This window comes from Herpailurus yagouaroundi, unplaced genomic scaffold, assembly GCF_014898765.1.
Source record: "Herpailurus yagouaroundi ecotype Mexico unplaced genomic scaffold, PumYag 387, whole genome shotgun sequence".
Classification (NCBI taxonomy): Eukaryota; Metazoa; Chordata; class Mammalia; order Carnivora; family Felidae; genus Herpailurus; species Herpailurus yagouaroundi.
In genome coordinates, this window is record NW_024412604.1 from 466,587 (window position 1) to 486,021 (window position 19,435).

At 49.6% G+C, this 19,435-nt stretch overlaps 1 protein-coding gene across 1 annotated transcript in view; it reads right to left on the bottom strand.

Annotated features, from left to right (window-relative positions):
• Positions 1 to 12,575: 12,575 nt before the first annotated feature.
• Positions 12,576 to 19,435, bottom strand: part of UROC1 (urocanate hydratase 1) — a 40,557-nt gene continuing 33,697 nt past the window's right edge. The window contains exons 18-20 of the mRNA XM_040463261.1: positions 18,890 to 18,971; positions 14,430 to 14,529; positions 12,576 to 13,299 (exon numbers count right to left, since the gene is read on the bottom strand). Of these exons, the coding sequence (XP_040319195.1) occupies positions 13,159 to 13,299; positions 14,430 to 14,529; positions 18,890 to 18,971 (323 nt within the window). The 3' untranslated portion in view covers positions 12,576 to 13,158. The remainder of the gene's footprint in view (positions 13,300 to 14,429; positions 14,530 to 18,889; positions 18,972 to 19,435) is intronic.

Sequence of the window (19,435 nt, forward strand, 5' to 3'; positions counted from 1 at the left end):
GAGAGGTGGGGAAAGAGAGGTACCTTCACTTAGTACTTCTCTCCTGTTGGCACTACTTTTGTTTTAGATCATGAATGGATTTTTTTGTTTTTGTTGTTTCGTATAAATTCCAGCGTAACAAACGTACAGTGTTATATTAATTTCAAGTGTACAATATAGAGGTTTAACAATTCTGTACATTATTCAGTGTTTCATCACAGTAAGTGCACTCTTAATCCCCTTCACCTATTTCACCCACACCCCGCCCCCTCCCCTCTGGCAGTTTGTTCTTTATGTTTAAGAGTCTAGTTTCTTGTCTCTTTCTTGGTTCATTTCTTTTGTTTCTTAAATTCCACATATGAGTGAGATCATGGTATTTGTCTTTCTCTGACTTATGTAGCTTAGCATTATACTCCCTAATTCCATCCGCATTGTTGCTAATGGCAAGATCTCGTTCTTTTTTAATGGCTGAATAATATTCCATTGTATCTTTACACCACTTCTTTATCCATTCATCGGTGGATGGACACTTGGGCTGCTTCCATATCTTGGCAATTGTAAATAATGCTGCATAAACATAGGGGTGCATGTATCCCTCTGGATCAGTGTTTTTGTGTTCTTTGGGTGAATACCCAATAGTGCGATTGCTAGATCTACAGTTCTATTTTTAACTCTTTGAAGAACCTCCACACTGTTTTCCACAGTGACTGTACCAGTTTGCATTCCCACCAACAGTGCATGAGGGTTCCTTTTTCTCCACATCCTCGCCAACACCTGTTGTTTCTTGCATTGTTAATTTTAGCCATTCTGACAAGTGTGAGGTGATATCTCATTTTTTTGATTTGCATTTCCCTGACAAATGAGTGGTGGTGAGCATCTTTTCATGTGTTGGCTGGCCATCTGGATGTCTTCTATGGAGAAATGTCTGTTCACGTCTTCTGCCCATTTTTTAATTGGATTATTTGTTTTCTGGGTGTTGAGTTATATAAATTCTTTACATATTGTGGATACTAACCCTTTATCAGGCATGTCATTTGCAAATATCTTCTCCCATTCCATAGGTTGCCTTTTGGTTTTGTTGATTGTTTCCTTGCCTGTGCAGAAGCTTTTTTTATTTTGATGTAGTCCCAATAGTTTAATTTTGCTTTTGTTCGCCTTTTCTCAGGAGACATATCTAGAAAAATGTTGCCATGGTCAGTGTCAGAGAAATTACTGCCTGTGCTCTCTCCTAGGATTTTTATGGTTTCAAGTCTCACATTTAGGTCTTTAATCCATTTTGAATTTATTTTTGTGTAAGGTGTAAGAAAGCGGTCCAGTTTCATTTTTTTTGCCTGTTGCTATCCAGTTTTTCCAACACCATATGTTAAGAAAGTGGTCCAGTTTCATTCTTTTGCGTGTTGCTATCCAGTTTTTCCAACACCATATGTTAAAGAGACTGTCTTTTTCCCATTGGGTATTCTTGCCTTCTTTGTTGAAGTTCATTGACCATGTAATCATGGGTTTATTTCTGGGCTCTCTATTCTGTTCCATTGACCTATGTGTCTATTTTTGCCAGTACCTTACTATTTTGATGACTGGTGCTTCAGATCTTGAAATTTGGGATTGTGGTACCTCCAGTTTTGTTTTGTTTTGTTTCAAGATTGCTTTGGCTACTTGAGGTCTTTTGTGGCTCCATACAAATTTTAGAATTATTTGTTCTAATTCTGTGAACTAGATTGATATTTTGAAAAGGATTGCATTAAATCTATAGATTGCTTTGGATAGCATGGACATATTAAAAATATTTCTTCTCCCAATCCATGAGCATGGATTCTTTCCATTTCTTTCTGTCTTTCCATGAGACAGACTCCATGGAAAGACTCCATGGAGTCTTTCCATTTCTTTATGTCATTTTCAATTTCTTTCACCAATGTGTGTAGTTTTCAGAGTACAGGTCTTTCACCTCCATGGTTAAGTTTATTCCCAGGTATTTTGTTATTTTTGGTGCAATTGTAAGTGGGATTATTGTCTTAATTTCTCTTTCTGCTACTTCCTTATTAGTGCAACAGAGTTCTGTGCATTCATTTTGTATCTTGTGACCTCACTAAATTCTAGTAGTTTTTTCAGGGAGTCTTTGGGGTTTCCTATATATAGTATCGGGTCATCTGCAAATAGTGAGTTTTACTTCTTCCTTACCAATTTGGATGTGTTTTATTTCTTTTTGTTGTCTGATTGATGTGGCTAGGACTCCCAGTGCTATGTTGAATAAAGTGATGAGAGTGTATGTCCTGGTCTTATTCCTGACCCAAGGGGAAAAGCTCTCTGTTTTTCCCCACTGAGTATGATGTTTTCCACATAATGCCTTTATTGTGTTGAGGTACATTCCCTCTAGATCTACTTTGTTGAAGGTTTTTATCATGACTAGGTGCTGTACTTTGTCAAATGCTTTTTCTGCATGTATCAAAATGATCATGTGGTTTCTATCCTTACTCTTGTTCATGTTGATTGATTTGCAAATATTGAACCACCCTTGCATCCCAGGAATAAATAAATCCCACTTGATTGTGGTGAATCATTTTCTTTTTTTTTTTAATTTTTTCTGAATGTTTATTTATTTTCATAGGAGAGAGACACAGAGTGTGAGCAGGGGAGGAGCAGAGAGAAAGGGAGACACAGAATCCAAAGCAGGCTCCAGGCTCCAGGCTCCGAGGTGTCAGCACAGAGCCCCACGCGGGTCTTGAACTCACAAACCGTGAGATCGTCACCCAATCCGAAGTCAGGCGCTTAACTGACTGAGTCACCAAGGTACCCCTGGTGAATCATTTTCTTAATGTGTTGTTTGCTTCAGTTTGCTAATATTTTGTTGAGAATTTTTGTGTCTATGCTCATCAGAGATATTGCTAACTACAGAGCTCTCAAGATCATGAGCAATTTTTATAATTAAGAAACTTTTTCCACTGTGGAAAATGGTATGGCAGATCTTCAAAAAACTGATCATGGAATTACCATATGACCCAACAATCCCACTTCTGGGATTGTTGAACCGAATGCAGGGACTCAGACAGATATTCACACAGCCATGCATGTAGAAGCACTATCCTAGCACCCAAGAGTTGGAAGCAGTCCAAGTGCCCACAGATGGATAAATGGCTACACAAAATGTGGTTTATGGATACAGTGGAATATTCTTCAGTCCTCAAAAGGAAGGAAATTTTGAACATGTCACAACATGGATGAACCTTGAGGACATTGTGCTGCATCAAATAAGCCGGTCACAAAAAAAGGATAAACCGTGTATAATAATACATGGTTTTATATGAGGACCATTTATATGAGGAACATTTAGGGGCACCTGGGTGGCTCAGTCGGTTAAGCGGCCGACTTCGGCTCAGGTCATGATCTTGTAGTCCGTGAGTTCGAGCCCCGTGTCGGGCTCCGTGCTGACAGCTCAGAGCCTGGAGCCTGTTTCCGATTCTGTGTCTCCTTCTCTCTGACCCTCCCCCATTCATGCTGTCTCTCTCTGTCTCAAAAATAAATACACGTTAAAAAATAAATAAATAGGGGCGCCTGGGTGGCTCAGTCGGTTAAGCGTCCGACTTCAGCTCAGGTCACGATCTCACGGTCCGTGAGTTCGAGCCCCGCGTCGGGCTCTGGGCTGATGGCTCAGAGCCTGGAGCCTGCTTCCGATTCTGTGTCTCCCTCTCTCTCTGCCCCTCCCCTGTTCATGCTCTGTCTCTCTCTGTCTCAAAAATTAAAAAAAATTAAAATAAATAAATAAATAAATAAATAAATATATGAGGACCATTTATATGAGGTCCCTAGAGCTGTACAATTCATAGAGACAGAAAGTAGGGTGGTGGCTATGGGGGCTGAGGTGGGGGGAGGAGGAGTCAGGACTTAATGGATATGGAGTTTCAGTTTGGCAAGATGAAAACATTCTGGCTGGATGGTGGGGACGGCTGTGCAACAGTGTGAGTGCTTCATGCCCCTGAACTGCACTCTTAGAAATGGTCAAAATGGTGAATTTTATGTGACGTATATTTTCCTACAATAAAAGAAAATTTAAAAAATTTTTCAAGTTTCATTTATTTATTTGGAGGTAGAGAGAGAGAGTGAGTAAGGGAGGGGCAGAGCAAGACGGAGAGAGAATCCCAAGCAGGCTCTGGATCATCAGCGTAAAGCCCAATGAGGGGCTCAAACTCACGAACCACAAGATCATGACCGGAGCTGAGATCAAAAGTCAGATGCCTCATCGAGTAAGCCACCCAGGCGCCCCGAAAATTTAAAAAATTTTAATAAAACACATTTGGTGGGAATATGGATGCATTCCTCTTTTGGATTGTTCAGCTTTTAAGAGATACTTTGGGTATTTTTCATAACACTTTTAAATGGGTGAAATCAGCCTTACTTAACATTTGGTAAGGATTCATCTCACCCTTCCTACTGCCCTGGGTTCTCCATCACAACGAGTAATAGGGCTTACAGTGAAGAGCAGGTGTGCTAACTCATGAGCTGGGCTGGAATAGTTGTTCCTCAGACAGAGAGGAACTCTCCAAGCATGTGTGTGTAGGAAGTGGTTTGGGGACACCCAGGGGAGGAGACATGACACACAAGTGCTTGTCCTATTTGTTTGCATCTGGGGAGAAATCCCACCAGCCCAGATTTTGCTGGGCACCCAGCACTACAGCCAGGGCACAAGGGTGCCAGAATACCTAGCTCCGGGGGTCCCAAACAGACCAGGTTGGGCCACCTGCCACCGGCAAAATCCAGAGGCAGAGACACCCATGTAGGAAAACAGGAAAGGAATTTATTTCGGGCGGGCCAACACCGGGAAGACAGCAGACTAGTGTCTCACAGTCTCCAAAGTGCCAAAAATACTTCTAGGTTTATATAAGGAAAATGTGGGGCAAATGTGGGTGGGTACAAGCAGGTGAGCAGTGAGGGTCATATCACGGGGTGGGGGGGGTCTTGTTGGCTCAGGGCAGTGCTTCTTGCTTGAGGAGGTAGTTTCCTTCCCACTGGGGTTGCTTTGCCCGAAGAGTCTTTTTCCTGAATTAAATTGCAAAGAACTGAATCAATTAGAACGTACAGACTGAGGGGCACCGGAGGGGCTCATTCGGTTAAGCGTCCAGGTCAGGTCATGATCTCGTGGCTCGTGGGTTCGAGCCCCACATCGGGCTCTGTGCTGACAGCTCAGAGCCTGGAACCTGCTTCGTATTCTGTGTCTCCCTCTCTTTGTCCCTCCCCTGCTTGTGCTTTCTCTCTCTCAAAAATAAATAAACATTAAAAAAAAAAAAAACGAATGTACAGACGAAGATCAAAATGGAGGGAACTGAAATGCCCTTTCAGCACTCGGATGGCATCACTGTGGGCTTTGAATTGCCAATGTCGATGCGCAGGGCATCGAAAGTTATGGCAGCAGTAGGACGGGCTGAGGTTGGGAGTTCAAATGCGCATTTTTTCCCCCAGCACCACTGAGCAGGGAAACTAAAGGGAGACCATGAAAAACTGCTTTTTTTGCTCCTTTTCCCACTTCCGTTCTTGCTCGGGTCTATTCCCCTGCTTTATACATGCCTTATAGGACAGATGATATATGTCCTTCTTGTAAAAGGTCAAGGACTTAATGATTTCTTTGGGGTCTTCCAGCACAGTAGAGAACATCTAAGGAGGGACCAGGTGGGGTCATTATGAATATCTTGGAAGATTCCACTGACTCACCAAGACCCCTGGCTCCTGGGTATAGGTGACTTACAGAGGACATCTACACACTCCTCTTTGTTCCTGTATGCCTGCGAAAACACAGGCACTTGACTATAATTCTCAGTAAAAAGCCCAGACTCCAAGCAAAGATGAGACTCACTCTTTTTTCCATTCCGAGTTTCCCAGGTGCTCTGCCTGAATCTGCACTCTCTCTAGCTCTGCAATAAATTCTGCTCTCACTTCATCTCAGCGCATTTGGTTTCTATTCTGCGCGAAGCCAAGGAGCCCCTTGACCGGTCCTGTGAAACCCCCCTCTCCATCCTTGGCCCCATCCAGCCTGCAACACCACCAAGCAGTTACCCCAATTCTGGTACTATCTACCTGGATATAGCATCAGACGGCATAGGTTATGGGCTCAGGCCTAAAAAGACTGCCCCCCCCACACCTCCCCCCTTGTCCCTTTCCCCCCTTGTCACCTGTGCTTCTGAGGGGCTGGAAATAGACTGGAGCTTCCCATGACCCCGTACTTGGGTTTGATACATGTGCTAGAGTGGCTCACAGAACCGAGGAACATGTTACTTACCAGCTTACCAGTTTTTTATAAAAGGACAGAACTCTCTGTGTGCCATTCTCCCCAAATCTCCACGTGCTCCCCACCCCAGGAGCTCTCCTGGCCCCGTCCTTTAGGGCTTTTACAGAGCCTTCAATACTCAGGCATGATTGATTAAATCATGGGCCGTTAATGATGGATTCAATCTCTAGCCCTGCCCCACTCTCCAGAGGTCAGGGGGTGGGACTGAACGTTCCAAGCCTCTAATCACTCCCTTGATTCCCCAGGCAACCAGCCCTCCAGCTTTAGGTGTTCCCCAAAAGTCACCTCATTAACATAAACTCACGTGTGCTAGAAAGGAGTTTAACACTATAAAAACACTTTTTTAAAGAAACTTTTAATGTGTATTTATTTTTGACAGAGACAGAGCACGAGAGAGAGAGAGAGAGAGAGAGAGAGAGAGAGAGAGAGAGACGCAGAATGCGAAGCAGGCTCCAGGCTGTCAGCACAGAGCCCCACGCGGGGCTCGAACTCATGAACCATGAGATCATGACCTGAGCCAAAGTCCGACACTTAACCCACCGAGCCACCCAGGCACCCCTAGAATATAAAAACACCTTGATCACTCTTATTAGGAAATTCTAAGGGTTTTAGGAGCTCTGTGCCAGAAATGGGAATGAAGATCAAACATATATTTTTTATTATAAATCAAAATACCACAGAGTAGGAGGAAACCTCTCCATCAGGGAAGCCTGTGATGGTTAATTTTACGCGTTAATTTTAGTGGGCCATATTAAACATTGTTTTCGGGTGCATCTCTGAGAGTGCTCCCAGACAGGATTAGCATTTAAATGGATGGCTCTTCTGCAAATAGGTGGGCTTTGGCAATCTGTGGAGGCGGAGGAAGAGGAATTTCCTCTTTTCCTGTCTCGTGGAGCTGGGACACCTCATCTCATCTCCTGCTCTTTTTTTTTTCTTAATTTTTTTTTTTTTTAGTGTTTGTTTATTTTTGAGAGACAGAGAGACAGAGCACAGGCGGGGGGCGAGCAGAGAGAGGGGGAGACGCAGAAGCTGAAGCAGGCTCCAGACTGAGCTGTCAGCACAGCTGGAACCCACGAACTGTGAGATCATGACCTGGGCAGAAGTCGGGCGCTTAACCGACTGAGCCACCCAGGCGCCCCTCATCTTGTTCTGGGATTTACACCATTACTCCCCTGGTCCTCAGGCCTTCATACTTGAACTGAATTACGCCTCTGGCTTTCCTGGGCCTCCAGCTTACAGTTCCAAGGGACTGCCATGATATACATAGCAAAAATATGTATCTATAGACATCTATAGATGTGCAGATACATCTCCTACTGGTTCTGTTTATCTAGAGGACAATTGTACACAGATCAAACCCCAACAGAGACCCTGCAGGTGATCCACAGTGGGAAGCAGGCAGTGTAAGAAACTGGCATCACCAAGCCCAAGAAGGAACAGCCACAGTTGGCCTCACCATTGGAGGGCAGTAAGGATTGGTAGGGACTGGGGCAAATCGGAAAAAACAGCCCAGCCCCAAGGAGCCTCCAGCTGCTTGCTGATACAGAGGTGGGAGGGCACAGTGTCAGCTGATCTCTTGATTTCTTTACGTAAACGGAAAATCCGGATATTTAAGCCAAAGTGTCCGACTTGTAAAAACTGGTGACAAAGTCAAACATTTTTTAAACAGGGCACGCCAAACAAAATGCAAAAGCAGGTCAAGTCTGGCCCCCTGCCCTCACTGTAGGAACCTACTGCATAGTTTGGGACAGGAGAGCTCATCTCAGCCCCTGGCTGTCAGTAGAACGTGCAGCTCTTGATCTTGGGGTCCTAAGTTTTGAGCCCTGCGTTTGGGGGGTGAGGGTTTAGTTGGAAAAGGAGAGCACATCACTCCGGTGAGCCCTCCTGGACTGGCCTGGGCAGGCCAGCAAGGGAAGCATCTGGTTCCCAGGGAGTTCCAGGTTCAGAGAGGACAGAGGCTACCCAGGAGAGACCCCGACACGTTCACAACCTTGGATTTTCAAGGCAACTGAAGCCAATGCCGGTCATGGCCAACTGGTTTCTGTTTTCATCATTTTGATGAAAACATTTCTCAGTAGACCACACATCTCTGCTTTCTTAAAAATAACACTGAACTGGAGACGGAATCCCTTTAAAATATGGACTTCCTGTGTCTGCCTGAGACACCACCTAACAAGCCACGTGTTCCATCCCCTCTGTGGAATCTAGATGAGGTGTCTCTCGATCAGATGGGGGCCCCCGAATGTGGGGTGACGATCGAGTGGAAGCAGGGGGTGCAGGAAGTGAAAGAATTCATCTGAGGCAGAACAAAGAGGGGATAGAAGTTTATAGAATACACTGAAGGGAGCAGCAAGCAGGACCCAAGAGAGGCTATCTGCAAGAATGTGGTGGGTGGGGGTTGCTTTTAAAGGGGGACGATCGGGGCGTGTGGGTGGCTCAGTCGGTTAAGTGTCCAACTCTTGATTTCAGTTCAGGTCATGTATGATCTCACAGTTTGTGAGATGGAGCCCCACATCGGGCTCTGTGCTGACAGTGGGGAGCCTGCTTGGGATTCTTTTTTTTTTTGTAACTTGTCTTATTTTTTATTTTTTTAAATTTACATCCAAATTAGTTAGTGTCTAGTGCAACAGTGATTTCAGGAGTAGATTCTTTAGTGCCCCTTACCCATCCCCCCTCCCACATCCCCTCCAGTAACCCTCTGTTTGTTCTCCATATTTATGAGTCTCTTATGCTTTGTCCTCCTCCTTGTTTTTATATTATTTTTGTTTCCCTTCCCTTATGTTCATCTGTTTTGTCTCTTAAAGTTCTCATATGAGTGAAATCATATGATATTTGTCTTTCTTTAATTTCACTTAGCATAATACCCTCCAGTTCCATCCACATAGTTGCACATGGCAGGATTTCATTCTTTTTGATTGCCGACTGATACTCCATTGTGTATATATACCACATCTTCTTTATCCATTCAGCCGTCGATGGACATTTGGGCTCTTTCCATACTTTGGCTGTTGTTGATCGTGCTGCTATAAACATGGGGGTGCATGTGTCCCTTCGAAACAGCACACCTATATCCCTTGGATAAATGCCTAGTAGTGCCATTGCTGGGTCATAGCATAGTTCTATTTTTAGTTTTTTTGAGGAACCTCCATACTGTTTTCCAGAGTGGCTGCACCAGCTTGCATTCCCAGCCTGCTCGGGATTCTTTCTCTCCTCTCTCTCTGCCCCTCCCCCGCTTGTGTGCACTCTCTGTCGCCCTCAAAATAAATAAATAAACTTTTTTTTTTTTAATTAAGGGGGAAGATTGAGAGGTATGGTGACGTATCGAATTCTCCCCTTTTGTGGTAACCGTGCCTTGGTTGTATGTAGCCCTTTGGCCAGTTAGGGACGAAGGATATTTAGAGGCGGGTCGCCTGATGGGCTTTTTCTACCTTTCATTGTTCAAAGTGGCCTCTGCACACTCCATGGTTACCAAGGCTGTGGTCGGCTGCCCCAGCTCCGTGCAGAGCCCCATGGTGGCCCCACTCTGAATGTTAGTCATGCCTTCTTCCTGATGGTGGAGGGCTGACATACCGCCCCCCCCCCCCCCCCCCCGGGGAAGTAGTCTGCTTCCTGGCCTGGCTTGGAATGGAGCCAAGAGGCTTGTGGCTAGAAGCCCCCTGAGCCATGGCCCGAAGCTGGCCATCGAGCCCTGCCTGCCTCTCCTTAATAAGGGAAGGTGCTGGGGGTCCCTGGCTGGCTCAACCAGTAAAGCGCACAACTCCTGATCTCGGGGTTGTGAGTTCAGGTCCTGCACTGAGGATGTAGCCTACTTTAAAAATATAATAAGGGAAGACGTGGGATGGAAAAGGTCTTGGTCTTAACATGGAACACGGCCTCTGTTTCTCCCTAGGAACAGGGAAGGGGCACGCCGATACATGCTCCAGAGCACTCTCCACGGAGACTTGTTGACAGACCCTATGAGGATTTAGAAGTGAGCTTGCTGCATAGAACAGAAGCCCTCCTGGGATGGCTTTAACAGGTGAGGACTGTGGAGTCTGGACGAGGGCCAGCAGGGCTGGGACAGCAGCTCTACTGCCACCAGGAGCCTGGGGAACCTCTGCCTTTCCCTGAACGTCCTCCATGCAGGGTTGCTGTGCCTCCAGGCGTCACAGTGGAGGTTCTCACGGGGGAGGAGGGGAGAGGGCCAAAAGCAATCCAGCCTCATCCGACCACTTTTATTCCGACTTTCTCAGGAGTCCTACCCTGTAGACTTCTACATCATCTCAGGGCCAATAGTCCCTCCTGATTGCAAAGCAGTCTTGAAAATCAACTATTTTTTTTCATGTATATACTGTTGCCCAGACCAAATTGGGGTTTTGTTAGTAAGGGGAAAGGAGAACATGGCCCCTAGGGAGGAGACAAACAGTGCCGAGTGGCTGAAGACTCAGACCCCAGCTAGAATGGCCTCCTTGTTGCAAGCATGGGGGGGGGGGGTGTCAGGTTTTCTTTGGCTCCTTAGACACCTGTCCCCCAATGTCCTTCTCAATTGTCTGTTTAGGGTGGGTGTTTGTCATGAGCTCCAGGGGCTGAGCTAAGGTTAGGAACTAATGAGAATGAAGTGCATAGCCAAAGCTGCCTTGCTTTGCACAGTGAGGTCATGGCCAGAGAGAGGTCTCCTGGCCTGGACAGCCAGCCAGTGTGGTGGGGCTGCCCTCTGCCTGACTTCCTGCATGACCCTGGATGTTCCCAGGGAAGGGGGAAGGTCCCAATATCAGTCAATGGGGTAGGAAGCGTGGAAGAAGACAGGTAGGAAATTCACCCCTCCTCTTGCCTCTTTTTTATAACCCGGGGGAGAATAGAGCAGAACCATGGTCACCCCTTGACCGTGATGCAGGTGTTACTACTCTGTGTTAGCTTAGAAAACTGGGCTCTGAGAGCCCAAGGCCCCTGAGGTCCTGGCAGGCAGGGTTAGGAGAAATCTAAGGACTGCCTGCCACCCCCTCCCCATCCACCTCTTAATTTAGGAGAAATTTTTATTTTATAAAAGAAATGCACCCAGAGGTTGGGGCTCCAGAAAGCAAGTTTGGCCTTCTCCATTAAATAAGCATAAATTACATGCATCAAAGTTTTATCAGACTCTTGGCATTTCATTTCTAAAGCCTAGTTAATTACAAAGGAAAGGGGAAGTCTTGTCAAATCACTGTGTGCTACACCTGAAACTAATATAAGATTGTGTGTCAACTAAGGGACGCCTGGCTGGCTCAGTTGGCTAAGCACCCCACTTCGGCTCAGGTCACGATCTCACGGTTTGTGAGTTTGAGCCCCGTGTCGGGCTCTGTGCTGACCGCTAAGAGCCTGGAGCCTGCTTCGGATTCTGTGTCTCCCCCTTTCTCTGACCCTCTCCTGCTCGTGCTCTCTCTTCCAAAAATAGCACACACACACACACACACACACACACAGATTGTGTGTCAACTCTCCTTCAATTAAACAAAAAGGGAAGGGGACATCTCACTGGTTGTAGGGCAGGGAAGCAGTACCCCCCCCCCCGACCCCAGCTCCCAGGCCCGGTCTCACAACAGGTTGATGCATGGTCTGCCCTGCATTGGAGGGAGGAGCCAGAGTCCTCTCCCCAGAGGGGCTTGTTCTGAGTAAGGCAAAGGGTTTGGCCTGGGTCCCATTGTGTGAACCAAATAAGAAAGTATCCTCCCCCCAGCATGCTCTCAGTGGCATCAGAGGGCAGTGCTCTCTTTGGGGGTCTTTCTCCTCCCTCTCTCCCACCCCCAACCCAGTACTACCTTGTGTCCTCCTCTTGGTCTCAGCTCAAGGGGCTAAGGGGTCATGGGGAAAGCCACTCACACCCACAGCCTGCGGCACCCCAGAGGATGCGGACATCAGACACCCAGAGGCAAGGAGGCAAGAGGAGGGGGTCCTAAAAGTAGGGGAAACCTTAAAAAGAGCAGAGCCTACTTCAAAAGGAAGGCCTGGAAAAGCATGGCCACATAATCCCCTTTGCCTGGGCACTCTGCCTCTGAGCCTGGGTTATGGACCCAGCCATTACTGAGATCAGAGATCTGAGCGGGGGTGGGGGGTGTGTAAGAACACAGCTTCAGGCCCAACAGGGCTCCTGCAGGACACATGGCCCCAAACGTGGCTCTCTGGAGCCACCAATTCCCCTCAGGAGTGACTGTGCTGCATTTTCCTGTGCCCCATGCTGTGTGAGACATCAGAAACACCCTCCTCTTTCCTTTTTTCCCCCCACAAAGTACCACTTACCTTTTAGGGCCAAGTCTTGCCTGCCCCTATCCCACTAACCCGTGTCCTCCTTGCCCATGACACCTTACACGGCTTCTAGTTAATCCTTTATTTCCCTGCTTTCCTTCCCGGACCCTCCAAGCCCCGGGCCTGGCCGTGCTCCTTGGGTCCCACAGCTGGGGGCACTGAGGTGCAGAACATACATCACAGACACCTGGATGGGCCAGCAGATGGAAGGACAGCTGTGTGGATGGGTGGACAGGAGGCAGCGTGATTCGTAAAACAGGACAAAGGAAACGCTGCCCCCTTTGCAGGAGAAGGACCGGCAGAGGCTTTGAAGGGACTTGTTGGTGCCCAGTATCCATGGCATGCACGCCCTCCAAAAGCTCCTGGAGTCCAGGCTCCTCTGTGGTAGGCTAGGGGATTTGGCCCTGGACAAGGGTGATTGCCCCCCGCCCAGGGTTCCCAGCAGTCAGGGACAAATGGCCCCATCTCTCCTGGCTTGGCTGGCTCATCCGTAAAATGGGGGTGGTAGTGGCACATCCCCAGATGAGGGCTTGTGTGTGAAACTCCTACCCCAGGAGACAAAGGGGTGTGCTGAAAGGTGCAGTGTGGCTGTGAGGGTGAGGACAGGGACTAAGCGTGCGAGGGGACCGCAGCCGGCTCCTGGGCTCCCCTCACAGCCTCAGGGCCTGCTGGAGCATGCGCTCATCTGCCACCTCCTGTGGGAGCGTCACCACCAAGCCCTTGTTGTCCTGCATCGTCTGGCAGATGATCTCGTAGGCCTTTCGGTTCCCAGACCAGCAGCGCCGAGCCACCTGCAGGGTGGGGACAGAGGTGGGGGGGCTACTGGTGCCAGCACCGGGTCCCCGGCAAGGCATTCCGGACACACCGAGGCCGGGCTACAGATCCTGACCGTCTCCCATTTGAGGGACCCTCTGTGCTATGTGTGATGCACCTGCCCTTATCCGTACCTCTGGCTCAGCCACCTTCTCTCTTGGCTGGATGACTCACTTAGCTGCCTCTCCGATCTGAAACTGGCCATCCTTTGACCCAGCCTACTCCATGTCCAAAAAAGAGCTTGCCTCCACGCAGGGGCAGCAGGCCAGGTATCGGGGAATCACCCTCCACACCCTCCTCCCTCCACCCCATCCTCAGAGAATCTGCATACATCTCAGCTCTGCCTTAAAATCTCTCTCCAGTCTTCTTCCTTCTCTCCCCCCTCAGTCCTCAGGGCTCCCCCCGCCTCCCTGCTGTCATATTTGCCACCCCCCATCTTCATGCCCCCCTCACCTCCTCCATCCCTCCCCTCACTGCCTCACGGCCCTCAGGAGAAGTCCGCCCCCTCCTCTGGGGGCTCCCTGGGAGTCAGCCCCTCCAGGGATCCCCCCACTCTTACGCTCACTCTCTCACCCGACATCCACCCACTCACTCAGCACCCCTCCCCATCATTGCCTGACCTCCCATTTGGGCCCATCACCCCTTCTCGCCACCTGTGACGTGGTCACAGAGAGGGAGGGAGTCCCCGCAGGGTCACACACACATGCACACACAGAGAAGACTGCGTCTCCGCACACAGGTGATAGCAGGTGATCTCTGCCTTCAGAGATGTGGAAAGAAAACGCTTTGAAAGGAGGCCCTCAGCCCCGGAAGCTGGGGGTGCTCTCACTGGGAGGGAAGGGCCGGGGCCCCCTGTGCACACAGACGCTGAAGCTGGACTGGAGGAGTAAGGCCAGAGGCAGGGAGACACAAAGGGGACTCAGAAACAGCCCAGAAGGATGCACAGAGGGACCCCGGTCGCTGGAGAGGAGAGATGCTAATGTGCAGGTGTGGTGTGACTGTTTTCTGGGGAGGAAGGGAGCAGAACTCTCTCTCAGGTCTGCAATCTGGGGAGGCAGAGCCCCCCATTGGAGACAAGGCCAGTGGAAAGGCCTGGGGTGTGACTTACCCCATTGGACACGTCCCAGCTGAGCATCATCCTGGCCTTCTGCTCAGCCTCCTGGGTCCCATCCAGCACGAGGCCAAATCCTCCATTGATCACTTCACCCCTGCAAGAGGCAAAGGGGTTTCCAGGTCACTCTCCAGGCCTGCCCCTGCTTGGAGCCAACAGAAGAACACGCACATTTGGGGACACTTTGGAAGCCTCGGCTCACGGAGGTAGTGTGACGAGCACCTACAGCCTGGAGCCTACGCCCTCTCCACAGCCTAGGGGACGCTGGGGTCGCTGGGCTCTGCGCTGCCCACCTGCACCTCCGGGCTTTACCCATCCACCACACCCCCCTTCGGGATCCTCTCCCGTGTCACCTCCTGGAGGTGACCTCTTCCTCTGCAGTTCTGAGTGTATCTTATAAAGACACGCTTCCTTGGGGGTCTCTTGTGTTGCTCAATTCAACTGTCATTCTTTCCGATTTCCCTTTATGCTCTTTATTTTCGTTGCCTCTTCTTTCTGCTTGCTTATGTTGTATTTTGGGGTCCTGATAACTTGATCTGAAGGCTGAGTTCCTTTATTTCCCATATATCTTGTTTTCCAACGAACAGATTTCTCTGAGCACCGTTTGGACCCCCTCCTGTCACAGGTCTGATACGTTCATGTGCTCATTCGTGTCTTCCCAGTGACGCGTGCCTCTTCTTGAAGTACGTTAATGCTATCCGACTTTCCGCATGCTTGTCCTGAGGTTTTGTGCCATCGGCTGTGAGCACCCTCTCCTTCCTGGCACCCTGGATCTTCATCCTCACCCTCGGTGTCATTATCAAGGACTGTGGCCTGTGCCGGACCTGACTGCCACTCCCGCTCAGCGAACATCACTACACCCCGCATTCCCCCATGAGTTACACACACAGGAAACGCCCTCCATCTCGTCAGCACTTGCCAGGACTTTACTGCCAAACACGAACCCCTGGGACCACGGCATCCAGCCTTTCAGTCTCCACTTCCAGCCAATTCGCTCTTGCTCCTTCCTGCACCCAAAAGGTGCATCTAGCTTCTCTAGTCTCAGATCCTTCAGGCCTTACCTGCTTCTCTGCCCAGTTTGGGCTCTCCGGACAATCGCTGCCAGTTCCCACCAAGAAGGCGAGATGCTCTCTACCCCAGGAGCCAGCCGTGCTCCCCTCCCCAGGAGTGGGAGCTAAGCACCCCCACCAGCGGGCAGCCGCCCCTGCCCTGCCCTCAGCCTGTGTCCCCGCAGCTAGACAGCCCCGTGCCTGCTGGCGGGCTCCCTGCACATCTCCCACCAGCTCCTGCGCAGATTCAAGGTCATCATCATTCACCTGCTGATGTTGGGTAACAGGGGAAAGCCGGTGCCAGCCAGAGCCACCAAGCAAGGACCTCAGTGTGTCCTTCGACCAGAGAAGTCTTTGGACGATCAGAAGTACATCTGTCCAGTGCACGTTTAAGTATGAGATGTGCTCTATGACATTGTTTAGTGAGGAAAAGTGTTGGTATTAGGCTAAAGATGGTGGGTCAAAGGTATGCGTTTATTCCTCAAAGACGTGGACCCTCAGGGCTGAATCTTGCTGTGAGATCACAAGGTACATCTGAGGGTGACATGAAAACACGGATTGAGAAGTCTCAACACCCAACCGCGAAGCCCTGTCCCTTCAGCTCAGCTCCCAGAACTGGCCACACCCTCCCTACAAGGACAGGTGACAAGAGCTGTGTTTACTGAGTAGACCAACCAGTCTAAAACCAGAGACTGAGCACTGACCTCTTCTGCTCTGCAGCCCATGGTCCAAAGGTCCATGAGCACACCCGGCCACGGGCGCCATCTCTAAACACAAGCAGACAGCAAGGACCACTGCACAGACAGCACAAGGACAGACTCCAAACAAGCAACCAGAAAGAGGGGCTCTGAGGAGACAGAGGGAGAGAAAGACGACACACAGCTGATGTGGATGAGGCTTGTCTTGGAAACGTAAGAGATCCAAAGCAGGGAGCAAATAGAAAACATAAAAACTGAAAGCAAATAAAGAAATGGGGGGGGGGGCGGCGGGGGGGGGCGGGCTTATCACTTAAAAATGGATTTGTGTAGAAAAAGAAAAAAATTAGCTGACAAGTTGGAAGTGATTTCCTCCTGGAGCAGGAAAGGTTGAGGTTCAAATTTTTTTCCCTGCTGATTTTTGCAGTAAGCCTTGAAGGAGTATCCGACAGATTAAATTATGTGCGTGTGTGAGTATGATGAGAGTCCAAAGTGAATCTGAGGCACCTTCCCAAAAGAGCCCTCGAGGACTGCCAGGATGGGGGGCGGGGGGGCGCGGGGCGGGGGGAGGTGTTGATGCCGGCCTCTGGCTAGCCTGCAGCCCTGTCTGCACAGCCTGGGGGCACAGCCAGAGGGTGGGAGCAACTTGGGAATTGGCAGGGAGCCTTTCCTCTCTTGGGAGCTCCCCACGAAGGGGGTCCTGCTCCGAGGCCCTCAAGTCATGGATGCTTTCTCCAGCCAGCTCTGCTCCGCCCCTTCTTGCCCTCTGTGGTTCAGCTGGCAAACAGCAGGTGGATTCTGGGAGGTGAAAGATCTGGGTTCGATCCTGGCTCCACCCCCAGCTCTGTGGCCTTGGGCACATTACTCAACTTCATTCTCTTCACCTCCAGCACCGAGTCAGCAAACCCAGTGCCAAGACGCCAGGCACCCCACAACCAGGCACTCTTCGTCCTGGTTTTCTCTAGCTCGTGTATCGGAAAGAACACCTACTCCGGTCACATTTTCCATTAATTAGAGCCACCTGACGGCTCCGGCTCGGAATTCTGGCCTCGAAGCCAGCCCACCGGAATGCTCTGGGAAGCCCCAGTGCTGAAGGACTTGGCTCGGGAGGGCAAGGCCAAGCTTAATCCAGCCAGCACGGGCTCAGAGATCGGTCCGGAGATTGCCCTCCCGGGAGCCATCCTCTCCGAAGCAGCAGCGCCCCCTGCTGCCCGGGGGAGCCAGGAATCCAACTCGGCCTGATATCCCAGACCCAGCCAGGTGAGGCCAGGTGAGCTGGGACAGGTCCAGCTCATTAACCTCCTGGTGCCTCAGTTTCCTCATCTGTAACATGTATTTTCCTTCTAAGATTAGGTAAGAGACTAGATTCAAAGAGTTTACTTAGCAAATGCTTGCCACATCATCCATGTGTAATAAATTTTAGTTCTTCATTATTGTTTGTGAATGATTATTCCTTGTGATATTGTGATTCATAATAAGAAATATACATTTATTTGGTCTTCGCTCCATTTCTGGCACAAAGTTCCTAAAAACACTTGGAATTTTGTAAGAGACAGAGCAGTAAACGTGTCTTTTGCTATGTTAATGAGGTGACTTTTGGACCACCTCTAAGGATGGAGGGGGCAGGGAGTGCTAGTTTCCAGGGGAACCAACCATATCTTTAGGGGAATCAGAACTTTCATTCCCACCTCCCCAGACCTCCAGTGAAGGGAGAGGGGCTGGAATTTGAATGCTCATCAGGGATCAATGATCTTGTCAATCATGCTTAAATAACGAAGCCTCCATTAATACCTGAAAGGATGGGTTTGGAGAGGTTCTAGGTTGGGGAACCAGACTTCCACGTGCCACCATATCAGGCCCCAAATTCCGCAAGGACAGACATTCCTTTATTCGGGACCTCTCCCTATGGCTCTTGATTTGCACCCTTTGATATCCTTTGTAATACATAGATAATCTAGTGAGTATACCGGTTTCCTGAGTTCTGTGAGCTGCTCTAGCAAATTAGTGGAATCCAGGGAGGCTACTGTGGGAACCTCGGCTTGGTGGCCAGTTAGTCAGAAGCACAGGCAACAACCTAGACCTGCACTTGGCAGTCTTGTGGGACTGAGCCCTAACCTGTGGGGTCTGCTGCTATCTCTGAGTAGATAATGTCAGAACTGAGTTGAATTGTGGGTGTTGGAGAATTGCCTGGTAGTGTGGGAAAAACCCCACATGTTGGAGTTGGGGGTGCAGAATTAGAGCATACCTACTCATGACAGAGCTACAACTGTCAGCCGTTATAGGACCCTCCCATGGACCCCAGTCAGACTGCAAACAGGCCTGGCAGGGCAGAGCCATGAGCTGGGGACCAAGGAGAGCTCAGGACCCAGGTCTTCAGCCTCCCAGCCCAGCTGCCCTGAGAATGTCAGTGGAGGAGGCCCGGGACCAGACCGCGCTGAACATTCCTGAGAAAAACAGTGAAAGCGAAGGGAAACTGACATGAAAGGGGCAGGTGTGGTTCCTACGGCCTTTGTGTCCCGTGTGACAGGTGAGACCCCAAAAGGTAGAGTGGCTGGGGCATGCCCTCTGATTTCCAGCTCACGTGAAGAACAGCTCACAGCCAAACCGTTAGCAGAGAGAGCTCAGGGGAGGCAGGGCCCAGGACCCTCGAGGGAATTCCCAAGCCCTCTATACCAGCCGGCACCAACAGCACCCAGTTCTCCAAGAACCTTACCAGCCGACACCCCCGCCGTTATGAAGAGCGACCCAGGTGGCACCTCGAAAGGCATCTCCCACGAAGTTCTGCACAGCCATGTCTGTGGAAACAGAGGCCACCACCCGTCATTCCCTGAATGAGCCGGGCCGGGAGAAGGCCAGGCCGGGCCAGGCTCTGGCCAGGGGGACAATGGGCTGAGTAGGGCCTGAAGGACAGACAGGAAAAGGGAACTAGAGACAGACTGTAGAAACAGCAATAATTTATGTTTGCAGAGCCGAGCAAAGCTGGAATATTAACAAGTGCCCAAGTACCCACTGTTAGCCTTCTGGATAGTTATGCGTTCTAGCACTGAATGCCACATAAAGTGCCCCAGAAGCAGAAAGAACACAAAGATTAAAGGCGTGGTGGTACTGATTTTAGCTCAGGCACACAGAGACCCAAAGAGAGTCACTTCCGTCCTTACAACAACAACAGAAAAATAAGGGTAGGGGAGAAACTACAAATTAATGACTGTCTTTGACCGCATCAGAGAACTGAGGTCCCAGGGCAGCTAGCTCATTACAA